The sequence below is a fragment of the Amblyomma maculatum genome, chromosome 1, assembly GCF_055883805.1.
Source record: "Amblyomma maculatum isolate TAMU_Amacu chromosome 1, ASM5588380v1, whole genome shotgun sequence".
Lineage (NCBI taxonomy): Eukaryota > Metazoa > Arthropoda > Arachnida > Ixodida > Ixodidae > Amblyomma > Amblyomma maculatum.
The window spans coordinates 406,377,303-406,394,077 of record NC_139344.1 but is presented as its reverse complement, the minus strand read 5'-3'; the positions used below and the strand labels follow the sequence as shown (position 1 = coordinate 406,394,077).

At 44.3% G+C, this 16,775-nt stretch overlaps 1 protein-coding gene across 5 annotated transcripts in view; it reads right to left on the bottom strand.

Annotated features, from left to right (window-relative positions):
* Positions 1-16,775, bottom strand: part of LOC146208813 (solute carrier family 41 member 3-like) — a 152,020-nt gene that overhangs the window by 33,916 nt on the left and 101,329 nt on the right. For all 5 annotated transcript variants that reach the window (XM_084596147.1, XM_084596144.1, XM_084596158.1 and 2 more), the window contains 3 exons: positions 15,004-15,075; positions 14,313-14,457; positions 6,176-6,322 (listed from right to left, as the gene is read on the bottom strand). In XM_084596147.1, the coding sequence (XP_084452273.1) occupies positions 6,176-6,322; positions 14,313-14,457; positions 15,004-15,075 (364 nt within the window). The remainder of the gene's footprint in view (positions 1-6,175; positions 6,323-14,312; positions 14,458-15,003; positions 15,076-16,775) is intronic.

The window sequence follows — 16,775 nt, the reverse complement described above, 5'->3', positions numbered from 1 at the left end:
GCAACACTGAAGAGCCAAGGCAGAGGATCCGTCGATTTCCGGACAGACTCCAAAACAGAGATTGAAGTCACAAAATGGTATGACAACAGCTCTGTTACCCTCGTGTCGAGCTACGCAGGGGTTCAGCCGACCGACACATGCAAACGATGGAGCGCCAAGGAAAAACGCACCATTGAGGTTCCTCGACCTTTTTCAGTCAAAGAATACAACGCCTTTATGGGTGGTGTGGACCTTGCTGACATGCTTATAGAACTGTACCGCACCGACCACAAATCAAAAAAATGGTACATGAGGATATTTTTCTGGTTCATAGGCGTCTCCATTGTGAATGGGTGGCTTCTCTACAAGCGGCACTGCATGCAATTGGGCATCAAGAAGAGACTGCCTCTGCTCGCCTTCCGCGGACACATTGGGCAAGCCCTGGTTCAAATAAACACAAAGCCTCTGAAAAGAAAGTCCAGCATGGCAGCAGGAAGTCAACATGCACCTCCGAAGCCAATCACGCGACCTCTGGCACCACGGCCAGTAGCGGATGTCCGTTACGATGGTACGCACCATTGGCCTCAGTACGGCAAAAAGAAGAACAGGTGCAAGTTTTGCAAAACAGGCTACACCTACCTCTTCTGTGAGAAGTGCAGGATGCATTTGTGCCTGCTACCGACAAGGAATTGCTTCCACTCCTTCCACTCCAAGTAGAACCGCAAATGCCCGATGTTGCCCAGGAGCAACAATTCATTACGAAGTAATGAATAAAGAAATATTTTTTCTTTCACCTGTTTCGTGCTTTTGTATGCTATTTTAACTTGTATTAGCAAAATCAGCAGCCTGAATTGCGTGCAAGTTTTGCAAAACAGGCTACACCTACCTCTTCTGTGAGAAGTGCAGGATGCATTTGTGCCTGCTACCGACAAGGAATTGCTTCCACTCCTTCCACTCCAAGTAGAACCGCAAATGCCCGATGTTGCCCAGGAGCAACAATTCATTACGAAGTAATGAATAAAGAAATATTTTTTCTTTCACCTGTTTCGTGCTTTTGGATGCTATTTTAACTTGTATTAGCAAAATCAGCAGCCTGAATTGCGTGCAAGTTTTGCAAAACAGGCTACACCTACCTCTTCTGTGAGAAGTGCAGGATGCATTTGTGCCTGCTACCGACAAGGAATTGCTTCCACTCCTTCCACTCCAAGTAGAACCGCAAATGCCCGATGTTGCCCAGGAGCAACAATTCATTACGAAGTAATGAATAAAGAAATATTTTTTCTTTCACCTGTTTCATGCTTTTGGATGCTATTTTAACTTGTATTAGCAAAACCAGCAGCCTGAATTGCGAATTGCAAGTTTGGGCATCAAAGGGTTTTAACAAGCGCTACTGCTCGGCTCCCGGGGTCATCCCGCTGCTCAGCAAGCCCACTGATCTGCGAGGGAGCGGAGCTCGTCTACAGGTCGGCCACATCGTGACTCTCCAGATGTCGGTCTGTGACAGTGCGCGGTGAACAATTTGGTGCATATTTGTTCTGACTCTCCCGTGTATTGTTCAGTGTTATAAAGCATCTGTGTATATTGAGAGCCTGTTTAGTTGCATGCTTTGGATTGCCTTTCTGTGAACCTCTTGTCCGAGTACTTCATGTGAGCGTTCCTGTGAGTTCATCTCTATCGTCTGTTGCAGTATAAAGTTTGTTTTGCTTGTTAATTCAGACTCCGACCCTTACTCTTGCTTGAATCGGCGAAAGCTGAGCACCAAACGTCCACCCCCTTCTGTAGTTGCAGGTAGCTCAATTTCGGCTCAGCTAGCCACGCAAATCGAGGGCATCTCCTTTGAGATTGGAACAGCTACCTCCACGCACCCCACACAAAGGTGTATGGGAATGTGGGCACCAATAGTGGCGCATCGTTAATAAATTATAAACTCCGATTATGTAACGGCCAAAGGAGTATATCGTTAAATTCTGCACTGTAGCTGTTGTGCAGCTTGTAACGATTGCCGTCGCCAAGAAATAGAGCACTGTTTTGTCTGCTAAACATCGCTGTGTGCTGGCCGCGATCATTTGCATCCGTCAACACCGACGGCACCAGTTGTTGTGCGCTGACCGCTGCAACTAAAATACTGCTGCAGGAAGCATTCGATTATATTTGCGAAGCCATTTACGCTCTACGGCACTTTGATTCGAGAAGCATATTTAGTAAAACAACGATGCTGTGATTGTCAAAGACAAAAGATCACTTCCAGCCCACAATTCTTTTAGCTTGTTGATATCACCTGAACCGCAGTAGCGCAAGCGGATTAGGCGAAATCCTTTTATGTCCCACGAGAATGCAAAGCCCGCACCGGAAGTTTATGCATGATGTTCGCCGGAAGTTGGGGTCCCAAAAGATCACATTGCGTTGAACGAAGGAGTATGTCATCCTATCTGTCATACATCTTTCTTAGTAGTGTAATGCTCTCATAGAGCGTAACACTCAGTCATATACATTATAGGAAGTCAAATAATCATGACTAATCACGTGATGCCAAACTATAAAGCTCACAAAATGGCTGAAACTTTTGATCTAGCAACACGTGAGTAATATGCAACTTCATGCTAACCATGTAACGTCATAACTCAGCCATGATAACACATGATTCAGAAGTGAATGAAAAAGTTATGGCGCCACAGCGGAGTCATGTGACAAAGTCTCATGTGATTCACAATGACGGCGATACTACTGAGTACGAGCTCCAATTCTGCAAATACATCGTAGTCCCTAAAGTGAAAACGTTTAACCGCAAATTAACGTCTAGGTAATTAGGAAAACTAATTAGCAGACCAACTGAATCAGATTGCCTTTTACCTTAAGCCCACCGTAGCCTTCAATTTTGCCCCAGCAATAAGATAAACTTAATAGTCATTTGCCCTAAAATGTTGAACCTTTTAAAGAAACACCCCGTATAGTATGGCATATATACTTAATAAAGCCTAAGGCAGCGCTTTCGTAAACAGCTGAGGCAAATAATATCCGTCTACCGCTGCATGAAGTCCCAATCGTGACTGAAAGTAGGGCAGCCATTTCTGGCATTTGTTTTGATTTCCCGCCTCCTGTGTCACGTTCCCGCGTATGTCTGTTCGGAAGCGGCTATTGGTCGCATACTTTTGGACGTCACGCGGCTTCCGTAGCCCTGGACAAATAGACGCGTCGCGCCGGTGCGCCGGGAAGCTCCGCCGCACGGGGAATTCCCGCTCCCCTCGGCAGCCCAGCTGTATGGCATTATGGGTAGGACTACGTAAAAAGGTACAGCCTCGGCCTGGAAGCCAGAAAAAGTGCGCAGAAAACGTAAAATGCGCGAAGACATAGAAATCCATTATTTGCTTGCTGATAACAAATCGGCTCCAAGACGCATTACAGAAACTCATGCTTCAGGATATGTGTGGAACAGATCCCATGTAGGTTGCAAGTTCACTGAGTAGCGTTACAGGGACCGCCTAAACCGAATCCTCTAAGAATATTTCATCGCCTCCGATCAAGTACCACACAGTTAGCATTGTCGCGGACGTCAGCTTGGAGAAATAACAGGAAGAAATATGGCGCTTGCATATAATCGACGAGGAAGAAGTGTTCGAAAGCTTGGTCCTCGTTGTTTTGTTTCTTGGCTCTCGCTCCCTGCATATATTTTAGGTAAGCTTTTGTAAATACATCTCTTTCTTTTAAATCATTGGTGGAGGTGCTGGGTTACACTACAGCCAGCTTCAGTGAGCAAAGTTCCATGCGTCAGTCGCTGCTGTATTCTTTAACGGCTGATGAAGCAAAGTATATTTTTGAAGCACAATGTATTACGACAAGCAACAGTTAAGTTAACCGCAGATATGGAAGCCAGTTCGTAGCATCGAATTGCATGGTGAAGCATTCCGTGCGAATCCCTTCCCATTACTGTACGCGTGCTGCGCTTTTAAGATCAACACGGCCGGTAGTTAGGAATGGTTTCCGCTCCCTATTCCACCTTGTCAGAGTGTTCACGAGCAGTGCCAAAACATGGTGAGAACCGGCGCGCGGGTAGCCCACCCAGACGAGTTTTTGAGGCGCAAATATAGTGCTGCGCGTGTTCGATTATGCTGAAAACGCAATAGCATATCTCACCAATATAAAGTTTGTGTTTACCCGAATGGAACTATAAAGGCTCAAAATATTTGGTCGTTAACAGTAGTTTTCAAAACTTTATATATCTGCCTCGCCCCAGTGCCGCAGTGGTTAGAAGCCCTACTACTGCACCCGGGTTCAAACCCGGCGGCTGCCAAACGAAGAGGCATCCGTGTGCTGTGCGATGCCAGTGTAAGTTGAAGAACCCCAGGTGGTCGAAATTTCCTGAGCACTCTACAACAGCGTCTCTCATGGCCAGGGTTCCATGGCGGTCTTGGAACGTAAACCACAGCATCTTGAGCGCACAAGCATGATGTAGAAGGAATGGCGCAGTATCTGTCATATATATCTTTCACATGTGAACATAAACTGACGTCCGGGAAGAGAAAAATTTAGTTGGGACGAAATTAGCCCAAAAATACTGTCATATTGGGCTACATGTATTAGAAATGTATGTGTCGGTCAGAGCTGCTTCTGCTGTTTTTTAGCGCCGCCGCAGAGCCTGAAATGTGCAATGGTGGCCAGCCATCACAGTTCGTTAGACAATATCGACCACTAGAAACCATGATATATACAATGTTGGGATGCCATCAAAGCTGATGGGACAATATTGACCATTCTATGTCAAGATATATTCAATGTTGACAAGCCATTCATATTGGCAGAACATTATTGCCCAACCTATGCCATTAGGGTGCAATGCTGGCTAGCCATCACAGTCTATCCAACAATATTGAACAATATAATGCGATATGTATACATTGTTCGCAGGCCGCCATGACAGGCGGGTCACTATTGACCAATATATGCCATGATTTATTTATTGCTGACAAAACAAGCATAATGGCCGGGCAATATTAACCTATTTTATGCCATTATATGTGCAATGCTGGCCAGCCATCAAACCTCATTAGGCAATATTGACCGCTATAATCCAAGATATATACAATGTTAGGATGCCACCACAGCTGGTGGGGCAATATTGACCAATGTATATGCCAAGATATATTCAATGTTGACGAGACAACCATAATGGTCGGAAAATATTATCCAAGCTATGCCATTATATGCGCGATGCTGGCTAGCCATCAAGGCTCATTAGACAATATTGACCACTAGAAACCAAGATATTACAATGTTAAGAAGCCGCCAGTTGGTTGGACTATATTGACCACTGTATGTCTAGATATATTCAATATTGAGAAGCCGTTGTTATTGACCCCACAATTGTTACCAGGTTATACCATGGTGTGGAAGATATCGGCAAACCATTGCAGCTGGTTGGCCAATAATGACCAGGTAGCCCCAATGTGTATACAATAATGGCAAGCTGTTCAATATGCACGGGCATTACTGACCGCTGTTAGCCGGTTGAATGCCAATAACAGATATGGGTGAAGTTTCCTGGGCCAATAATGGTTGTGGCATAGCGTGGCTGCACATTATTAGTAGCTCAATGGCACCATTGGGCCACTTGTGGCCCAGTAATCTCCAATCAATCCCCATTATTGGGCCGATGGAATGTACTGCCTGGGACTTCTGAGTGGACATCTGAACAACATCGTAAGAGAAGAGAGGAAGATAGGGGGAAAATGGAATAAAGTGGTTTTATAGAGAAGGGCTGCGGAATAAGTTCGACCCCCTTGGGATCTTTAACGTGCACCGACATCGCACAGCACACGAGCGCATTTGCGTTTCGCTGGAGCCGAAACGCAAAGGCGTCAAAGCAACCTAAATGTGCAGACCGACGTTAGTGGACGTAAAAGGAAACTGTCGTTTTGGACAAACTGCAATTACTGGCTGGTCTGCGCACTTACCATATCTTATAGCCATTCTATTGAAGGTTAAGACACATGCAATTCTGAAACACCACTTCTTGCAATATTTTTGACTAAAATTTATATTCCTGCTGTCGGTAGCGGTGCGGCCCATCATGCTCAGAGCGCTCATGGCGGCTTTAAGTGTTCTTGAAGACACTCCCGTGGACATTGGCGCCCATGCTCTCCACAGGTGCATCGCATTTTTGCAATTCTATCCTTTTCGCTCAGCTTGGAAGACCTCTTACTCAATGACACGTGGAGCAGCGTTGCCAGTCCTGCCAGCAGCGCCAGGGTGGTGATGTCTCCCAGCGAGGCGGCCACGGGCGTTGCGACGTTGTCCGGATTCACCCGCAACCTCTGACAGATCACGATCACCAGCACCATCACGCTCGCTGCAACAAAGAGCAGATAGCGTAAGCACCACTGTAAAATCATAAATTACTTAACGGACGTCTCACCGATACTCAACTGAAGCCATGCCGATAAACTTTTGATATTTCCTGGAAAGGGGCTACAATATATGCGTAATGCTTTCACACGTATTGTATAGCTTCGCGATTTCAATTAATAAATTCGGAGATCTTCTTTCGGACGAGTTCTGATTATGTAATTATTTTCAAAAATGCACCCCATTGCTTTTATCAGGCAGGCATAACTGCCCGTTATGACAGCAGGATAAATTCCATAAAAACCGCTAGTTGAAACCATTTATATCAATATGTTTGTACAAATATCTTTAAATATTAATGAATCACCTCATGAAATTGTTTAAAGATCCAGCCCATTGGTCTTTAATATGGCTATCATAATTACTGATTGAAAGCGCAAGGTAAACTACAGAAGCGAGCTTTCGGGGCGCTGGCGGCGGCACCGCATTACTGATGTAGCAAAGGTAATTGGTGAAGCACACGTCCTCTGCGCGGGTTAGTGCTGCGCGTAGAGTTCGCGGAACACAAACCACAGAAATACGATGTCCTACCATTTTCCTACCATTGTCCTACGTCCTCTGCGCGGGCGTGTGCCCGCGCAGAGGACGTAGGACAATGGTAGGAAAATGGTAGGACATCGTACTTCTGTGGTTTGTGTTCCGCGAACTCTACGCGCAGCACTAACGAACAGTGAGTCGGTTGCGAATACGGATGCCTCGGAAGTACCAGGGTTCCATGGCGGTTCCGTTAACCGCTTGAGTGACTCTGTCAGGCGTGACTACAAGGGATGACGGAGCAGTCAATCAAAAGAAGTCGGATGTTTTTACTACATGCGGCGACGGCGAAGCAAAAGAAACCATCGCCCCAACGCTAACACCAGAAGCGACATCTTGTAGTTTCCCCCAACTCTCACAACAAAACAAGAGGCACCGGAAGATGGGATGGATGGATGGAATATAGGAGCGTCCTCTTTTCAATGGGGTGGTAGCAGTAGCTATTATGCTCATTTTTCTCCCTATATCTTAATTATTGTTTTAGATTGGTTTATTGTTGTTTTAGATATAGATCGTTTTATTTACAAATTTTTTTGTTTCTACATTACTAACATTATGTCACTTTTCTGCTTTTAAGCCAACAATCTTTAAGCAAAAGAAACCATCGCCCCAACGCTAACACCAGTAGCGAAATCTTGTGCTGTTTCCTTCAACTCTGTCACAACAAAACAAGAGGCACCGGAAGATGGGATGGATGGATGGAGTATAGGAGCGTCCTCTTTTCAATGGGGTGGTAGCAGTAGCTATTATGCTCATTTTTCTCCCTATATCTTAATTATTGTTTTAGATTGGTTTATTGTTGTTTTAGATTTAGATCGTTTTATTTACAAATTTTTCTGTTTCTACATTACTAACATTATGTCACTTTTCTGCTTTTAAGCCAACAATCTTCCAGTAGTTTTTTTGCTACCTTCCACCGCCAGTTTGTTCACCCGGCCACTGGTATCTCTAAACCCAAGAGCTTCAGGAACAGTGACTGCGCCTACATCGACTTCCGGATGGATACCCTTACATTCTAGTATAATATGGTCAATTGTTTCAGTGGAGTTACCACATGCTGCACATGCGTCATCTTCATTGTTAAATTTTTACAGATTGTCTTGCAAAGCTGTCGAAAGACCAGCTTCGGCTGATTGAACGGGCCAGCAGGGCGGCAAAGGCCGCGGTAGTCCTGGACTGAGGACCCAAACACGGGAGCTCTAGATTATTTTTCTTTTTTGCATTATATAAAATTTTCTCTCTCTCTCTCTCTCTCTCTCTCTCTTGCAGATGCAGCGTTTTTCATTACTCACGCCGTGTTCACAGCCTGAGACGCACAAAACGCTCCAATGATCCTGCAAGCCTAGTAAAATTTAATAGAGCAAAGGAGGAGCTTCGAGTGCTAACTGAAAACCAATCTCCGCACATTTTTGCAATACGTTTTGCCCTAACAGTATGCACCTCATCTTTCATCGTCAACAATGAAGCCACTAACGATCCATAAAAATAGCTAATACATTAAATGCTTATTTTCGGTCTGTATTCACACCGACGAAGAAGTTCCTTCCTTTTGTCCTGCTTACACGGCAACCTCGATTGGCGATATCACAGTCAGCGAAGAGGGCGTCTTTACCTAATAATAAAGCTGAACACAAAAAAAAAGTCAACCAATTTATTTCTCGTTGGGTATTCATTATGGACTGCTCGATATCTAACCATCATCTTTCGATAATCACTAATCTCTGGCGTCATAGAATTGTCCTGGAATTTATGCGAAGGTATTTCAATTGTTCAAATCTGATACCAAGCAGCTTTTACCGAATTACAGACCTATCTCATTAACATCGTATTCATGTAAAATGCTGGAGCACAAATCCACACACATATAACAGAATTTTTGGAATGTAATAACATGTTATTTCGTTTTCAACACTGATTCAGACAAGATTTCAGCATCGTAACACAAATAATTGAATTTTCGCAAGACCTTTCCTGTACCCTGGATATTGGAGCCTAGGTCTATTCTATATTTATATATTTTTCTAACACTTTTGACACTGTACTACAGTCTAATCTCCTATGGAAACGAAACGCTATTTAAAAAATCTTCACTTGGTTGACTGGATTGTTAATTTTCTTTCGCAGCACTCACAGTTATTTTCTCATATTTCAGTTAGTTCCTGTACTTAAAATATATCACCTGGTGTTGCTCAAGGTTCAGTGCTGGCCCCTTTTTTATTTCTAATATGCATTAATAACTTACCTCGCAATACTACGTCCCAAATACGCCTATATGCGGATGACTGTGTTCTACATCACGTAATTAATACACCCAAAGATCATTTGCAACCAAAAGCCTCATTTGTTAGTTTTTGTGCTCGGTGTAATACCTGGAAAATGAAATTAAATTTTACGAAAACTGTAGTGATGTCTTTTACTAACAGCACGTCCCCTTCAGTGTTTAATTATGCTTTCAAACAACTCACCATTGCTCAGGACTTCCGAATACAAGTATCTATGTGTTATATTTACTGCTAACTTGTCCTGGTCAAAGCATATTAATTTCGTTTGCTCTAAAGCACTCAAATCACTTGGGTATTTGAGAAGAACTTTGCTTAATGCTCCAAAAGGGACTACGCTACTAATATATACATCGTTAAATCGTCCGGTACTTGAATACGCATCTATAGTCTGGAATCCTCATAAGCATTGTGAAATTGACATAATCGAGAACATTCAAAGCAAAGCAATCAGGTTCATATATCATCGGTGCGATTGCCATTTCTCATCTTGTGCCGCGCCCAATTTGAATATACCCACCCTGCCCGTGCGCCGTTACGTGGATTGATTAAGGCTATTGCATTGCATCGGTAATTCAGTTTACCATTTAACACCTATAATGTGTACCTTGACCCATATATTCTCCGATCAACCAGGAGTCATCCTTTAACCTAAAGCCATACTTTGCACGAACTAATATTTTCAAATACAGCTTTATCCACAGGACAACTGAAAACTAAAAAACAATTCCAGCCACAGAGCGGTCTTTTCCATTCTGAACATTTCTATCAGCCATCGATGCCACATGATTATTTTGTGTGTGTGCGTGTGCGTGTGTGCGTGTGCGTGTGCGTGTGTGTGTGTGTGTGTGTGTGTGTTGGCTCATTCTCTTTTTCAATTTTTTCTTTGTCTGTACCATATTATATCCACTATGTAAGTTAATATGCTAGCTACGTTTATTTTGAAACTTGCTATTTATGTATTTTTATTAAGCCTCACTCCTGCAAGAGCCTCAGTAGGGGCTCCAGTGTGTACAAATAAGTCATCGGCTAAGCAACCGGTCAAAGCCATTTCAAGTCAGAGAAACTGTGACTGTTTGCATTTCATGCTTGGTATCACTGCTGCTTGTGTGTATGTTCACGGACAGATAGCTAGGCCGACTTGCGCGCGGTGCAGAGGGTAAAGTTTGCTGGAATCACACCGAGTGCCATGGCTTGCCCTCGCCGGCGACGCGCGACGTGGTGAGGCAGTAAAGCGGAAGCTTTCCTACCTCTCCTCGAGCGAACAGCCAAAAGGTTCGCTGAAGAGCACTGCTCTACCCTCTCCATGCCGTCCCCCCCCTCCCTCCCCACAATCCCCTGAAAACACACACACACACACACACACACACACACACACACACACACACACACACACACACACACACACACACACACGCGCGCACTAGAGTCGAGCGCGCCCTCCACCACGACGCCATGAGTCCAGCCAAGAACGGAGAGGGAAGACGGAGACCTACGACTAGAGCACATAAGGTAATATGCCTTCCGCGTTCCCCCTTTGTTGTCGTGAGCTTGCGCCGTCAGTCGCATGACCAAGCCAGCAAGCCAGACGGCGAGGCCTCGTGTGTCATGTATCCTGAGCGAAGCCAAATAAACAGGAGAGTCTTCTTTCCACGCTCGCAAAAGAGACGTTCGTAAGGGCGATCCGCCCGGCACGGGATGCACGGTGTGAATCGAGTGGCGACGCGGAAACGGCGCCCAGAATAGAACAGAACAGTCAACATATGGTGGACCAGTTTGGAGTACTAACGACAAAGCAGGCGGGCGTGAAGAATCATTACAATCGCACTGCAAACAATGCCAGTGTGAGCCAGTGCTAAGTGGTATGTACAACTATCCCAGGGGTCACTTGTCAGGCCTCCCTGTTTAAAAAATAATACATAATTGCTCTTAGAAGAAGCTCTTAGAAGAAACTAAATTGAAGTTCTTTCTTTTTTCTTGTCTGGTAGTAACCTGGACGCTGCCCAGCTAACCTCCCCGCTTTTCCGTTCTGTAGTCTCTCTCTCTCTCTGTCCATTCTTGATATCTCTTGTTACACCTTCAGATAACATCGAGATAAGGCAAATGCAAAAAGCCTAGAACATGCTAGATTATGGGAAACAACAATTAGGTTACAGAATCTACTGCGTTAAAATAAAATGCAGCATGATGTCGACTTGAACAAAATATCGACAGTAGGTCGATAAAGACGCTGGTCACCCAGAAAAATATCGCTACGAATCACGTCCATTTTTTTTTTCAAGTGCACGTAAACAGTGCCATCAGCTCATTTACTAGGCTTAAAGTGACCTTGCCTCTTTCTGACTTGTCTCTCGATATGACTGAGACTGTTTTTTTTTCACCCATTTTCTGTATATAGCAATAGGCCTACTATGCATACTTCAGAATGTTTTTTTTTTTTTTTTTTTTTTTTGTGCGCGTAATGCATAACAGACTGCAGAACCCAGAGCTGCGCGCTCTTACAGTACTCGCTTTATCAACGACTGCATTTTCCTCATATTACGCATGCTGCCGAAACTGTATGTTTGGTTTGGTTTGTGGGGTTTAACGTCCCAAAGCGACTCAGGCTATGAGAGACGCCGTAGTGGAGGACTCCGGAACTTTCGACCACCTGGGGTTCTTTAATCTGCACTGACATCGCACAGCACACGGTCGCCTTGCTTTTCGCCTCCATCGAAAAGCGGCCGTCAAGGCCGGGATGCGAGCCCGCGTCTTTGGTAACAGTATAGTCTAGCGCCGTAACCACTGCGCCACCCCGGCGGGTATGTGAAGGAAACACGTTATCGGTAGTGATGCAAAACTATTTATAGTACTTATCGATACTATCGATAGTTGGGTCACTATCGAACTATCGATTGTAAAGAAAACTATCGATAGCGCTATCGACAGTACTATCGGTAGTAATTTTTGTAGTGCTATCGGTAGAATAATATCAACCGTGAGAACTCATTGCAGCAAAACTTGATTACCTGAGTGCATGGTATGATGGCGGAGGTAAATATGACAAGACTCTCCATTATCGCAGCCTACGCATCACCGAGATCTGCTGATGTGCAGTCGAGTTGAAAAAAAAAAAAACATTAGCACTAGTGACGTGTTTCCGAAGCGGCTGACGACAACGCTCGGCGCCGATAACAAAATTGCCAATCCTGCTCGCAAAGCACGGTGCAGTGCCAGCCGCGCCAGCGCGCGGTGCAAGTTTCGCCGCTCTGGTTACGTAATGTTATTAATCTTTTTTTCAACACATCTGTACCCTAGGTAGAGTTGCGGGATAGTGTTAAGTGTCACAAATTTCCTAGTTGTGCTGGCAGCAAGCACCCGAGACGCACCATTTGGCGTGTCTGCTTCTGAGCCGAAATCGGTTGAAATTAACAATTCAGCGGGTATGCTTGCCAATCATGAAAAACTTTTGTTGCCGAGATCCGTGCTCTCTGTAGCATAGCTTCTGCTTTCAAAAAAGTAGCAACTGCACACTGTGCCAGGTAAGCTTGTACAGAATGTTCAGCGTTTCGACGCAGACTATGTCGATTACGGTAGTGTAATAATTGCCAACTCTTCAGAACTCGTAAAAGCAGCATTTTTAAAAACCGATTCTATTTTCATAGTCGACATTTTTGCCTGTGTTGTTCTGGGGCGGTTCAAAATTACGAGATTCCTCAAAAATAAGTAATCGATATGCAGAATGCAGTTCGAGTAATTTTTTCGCTGGATGAGGCTGGCAGCACCCGAACGCATGCTACTTCGACTCGGGTGAAGTAAGAAAAAAAAATATGTTGATAGGAAAATTTTGGTACGATCAGTAGTGGTGCGTGAGAGGCGATTTTTTTCTTTTTATTTCTTCTTGGAGCATCAGTGCACTCTAAAGACATTATGTTCATCGATACATCTATGTCTATGTCTAGTTTTTTGTCTAAGAGACTTGAGAAGCATACGCATGTTAAAAGCCACACCGCGGTCGTCTTCCACGAGCTTGATTACTTGTGCAATCGAGACTGGCAACTTTGTTACAGCTCGCAACAAACTGCTTTCTTTGTTTTTTGTTTCTATCGTATATAGTGACATTCTCCGCCGGTGTACCAAATTAATAAATTTTAATAGATAGTAAATTATTAAAGTATAAAAACTGCATAAGTATTGACAGCACTATCGATAGCGTGCAATCGATAGTACTATCGATAGTACTATCGACTGCACTACCGATAGTTTAAAAAAAAAGCTATTGATACCATTGATAGTCAATTTACCGATAGTTCTGCATCACTACTTATCGGGCTCGAAGCCTGCAGCTTTCTCATCACTTCTTTCCTGTGCATGGAATCAACAAACCTCTAAAACCAATAGTCGTCGCCGGCTGTTCTTCAGGTGCGGGACTACAACAGGTTGGTTGCCTGTTTTTTTTTTTTTCTTTTTTTGCTTTTGCTGAAATGACGATTTCTTTCTTTTTTTTTACATCTTTTACAGCTTTGCTGCTAAAGCTTTGTGCGGCATTGGTTTCTCCTAGAGATTTATACTAGTTTATGTGCGTAAAATATTCAGTTTTTTAATCGCTGAGGATGACATGATTCCTAATCAGGGTCAGTGTATTTTTTTTTTTTTTTTGCAGTATAGGTTAAAGTGTTATCGTGTTTCCCGCTTGCTTGTGGGCGATTTAGTGATAAATCAGCCATGAGCTCGAAGTTGGTGCCCATATCGCAGCATGCCCTATTTCTGCGAAGTTAGGAGCTGGTAGTTTACGCTAATGTTGTGTTTCTAGTGCTGTTTTCGTTGCGTCGCCTTCTCTAGCATCAAGCGTCTCCTTGACCCTTGATGCTTTGAGATGACGCTTACAGTGTGCATTTCAAGACGACGTTCACTTTACTAGCTAACGTAATGCACCGTGAGCGGGATCACACTGAGAGGCCCCATGCATTTCAGCCGCATTTAATGAGCACCACAAGGAAACCATGTAACCTTAACCGCTTTTAAATAATTCTTCGCAAAACTTCAACAAGTATATCTTTCAAGATGTAGCGTTATTAGCGAATAGTCTGGCCACGAGCAGTAATCCCGTAAGTAAGGGAGAGACAGTCCAGCAAGGCTCACCGAGCAAGATGCTGGCTAGCTCAGCCGTGAGCACAGCGCTGGCGGCGAGTGTGAGGACGTGGCCACCATGCACGCTGCCTTCGGAAGCCAGCGACTTGATGATTGCCAGCAGAGCCGCCACCAGACCGGCCACGATGGCCTGGCACTGCGCACCACAATGACTGAAAATGAGTGAAGCCATTCTAGGCACCTTTCGCTCTCGTGCCATCAACCTATGGCAGGACACAACCGGTGACAACGGTGACAAGGTTATCGAACACGGACGCCACCCAAGCGTCAGAAGCGGCCAATTTGCATAGAGAGTACAAGTGGTAAATACGCTGAGGAGATCCCAGTGTATCGTCCAGAAGTTATGTTTTTAGTTTGTAGCAAATGAAAATATTTGTTTTGTAATTTCATTAGTGCCATGAAGTCGGCAAATGTCTGGGTCTCGGCAAGCTGCATCAAAGTAAAATGCAATAAAACTTATTGTTTTGTTGAGGAACTCCACGACGAAAAGCCCTCGTCTTCCTATCCAACTTTGTAGCTCTTAAAAATCGCGGCAACAAATAGCGGACCCTACCGACGTAGATTTGACCGCGCAGTACATTACATTAAGGGACAGGCGGCCACCAAATAAAAACAGAATTATCCGAAAATGTTCTACCAAGCTTAGAGCCAGCAAGTTGAGAGCGCCAAAGAATGGCTGTACCTGAATCAAAGCGAGGTTCCCACCGGCAATAGTCAGCTGCTCCGATCGAGTATTCATGTTGCCGAGGTTCGCCTGTTAAGGTAAACAAAAATTAAGTTACACAACACATCTTGTTTAAAGGAGTTGACAGTCTACGAGTCCAAAACAAACGTTGGTTTTTTTTTATGTTTTGTTGCTGGTATTTGACAAGAATTGTTCTTATATGGTGATTATCGGGATAAAGAATATTAAATGCAAAGCGGAAGGAAAAACAACGCGCCGATGGTGGCGCGTTGGTATTTGGTATTGGTGGTTGTTGGTATTTGACAATTCTTGTCAAATACCAACAACAAAACATTAAAAAAACCAACGTTTGTTTTGGACTCGTAGACTGTCAACTCGCTTAAATTCTGTAATAACGAGCCCCTCATTTCCCTTTCAATTGTCTGCATAACAACACATCTTGAAGGTAGACAGAAAACAAATATCTCAAGAAGGCGAAAAGCTCTGCGCATCCTGCTGCTTTAATCGAGCAGTTTGGAACCTTTTTACGCGAACAAAAATTGCCGTTTTCCACAAGATTACTCGGCCCTCTCTAAATACATGCTTGATAAATGACATAATTTCAAAGAGGCACCTTAAGAGCATAATTCCGGACTCTAACTTTCCGACTTGTGTTGTCCTCTATTGAGCCCTAAAAAACGACGGTCTGGCATTTTAGTCTGCACCACAGCGCAGTTGCAGCGGTCAGTATCGCAACATATGCTGGGCAGCAAAGCAGGAAGAAAAGCTTGGCAGGGTTAATCTCTTTTAAACCAGTTATACTTTCAAGAACGGGATTTTTCCTCGTCGTACTTGTTTTGCATAGTGTAATTGCTGTTTTTTACGCGTACTGCTGTCTGTTGGCCTAGTGCGCTGCAGTTTCAGCTCTTTATGTGGCGCCATCTGGCAGCCGCCACGTCAAATGGCGGAGGTTTGACGGAGGCCTCCGCGATAAGCTCATAAGCAATGACGGGTTTGATCGCGAAGGTCACGGGCTTAAACCTACTTCTGACGCCATCTGGGATCCGGCGCTCCAATTCGCGAAGCTTTAACCTAGTCTAAACCTGCAGTTTAACAAGCCAAAGCACCCACCTGGAGGATTTGCGGTTAAGCTGCTTGGCTACCTGAATACCTGCATTCAACCCTGACCCTTTAGAATCCGCTGCGGTATTTGTTTTTTGTTTTTTTTTTTAGTTTTTTTAGTTTGAAAGCGCCACAACAAGCTAGTCACCGGCTTCATCATTCTCTCTGTTGGCTGGCGAACTTGGAAAAACCCGCCGGGAAGACTCGCGCGTTGAAGCCACTATACCGAACCTAATTTGAATTTCCAGCATTATTTCGCTAGCATGAGACCACCTGATTGCAACCTCGGTAAACAGCTTAACTGATCACAACGACGGCACAAACAAGGTCGGACGAAATTTTGGTCGGTGTGATGGTAAGCGTACGTGTGTTCCGCACAAAAGCTCGACTCGCGCTGGACTAAACTGCAGAATTGCTTCAGGTGCAGACAGATTTTCCAAACGGATGCGGGGCAGTGTGCTTTTGGTAGCGTACAATATGTTAAATATCTAAAGAAACAGAACTGTGCTGGAAGACAGGACCGAGGAGACATGACATGAGCAGATTTTCCAGAGACATTGAAAAACAACATTATTTCGCTAGCATGCGCATTCTTTTTTTATAGCCACAGAAAACCGTTAAAAAAATATACAGGGTGCAGAAGGCGCAATGGCACATTTATAGATTGA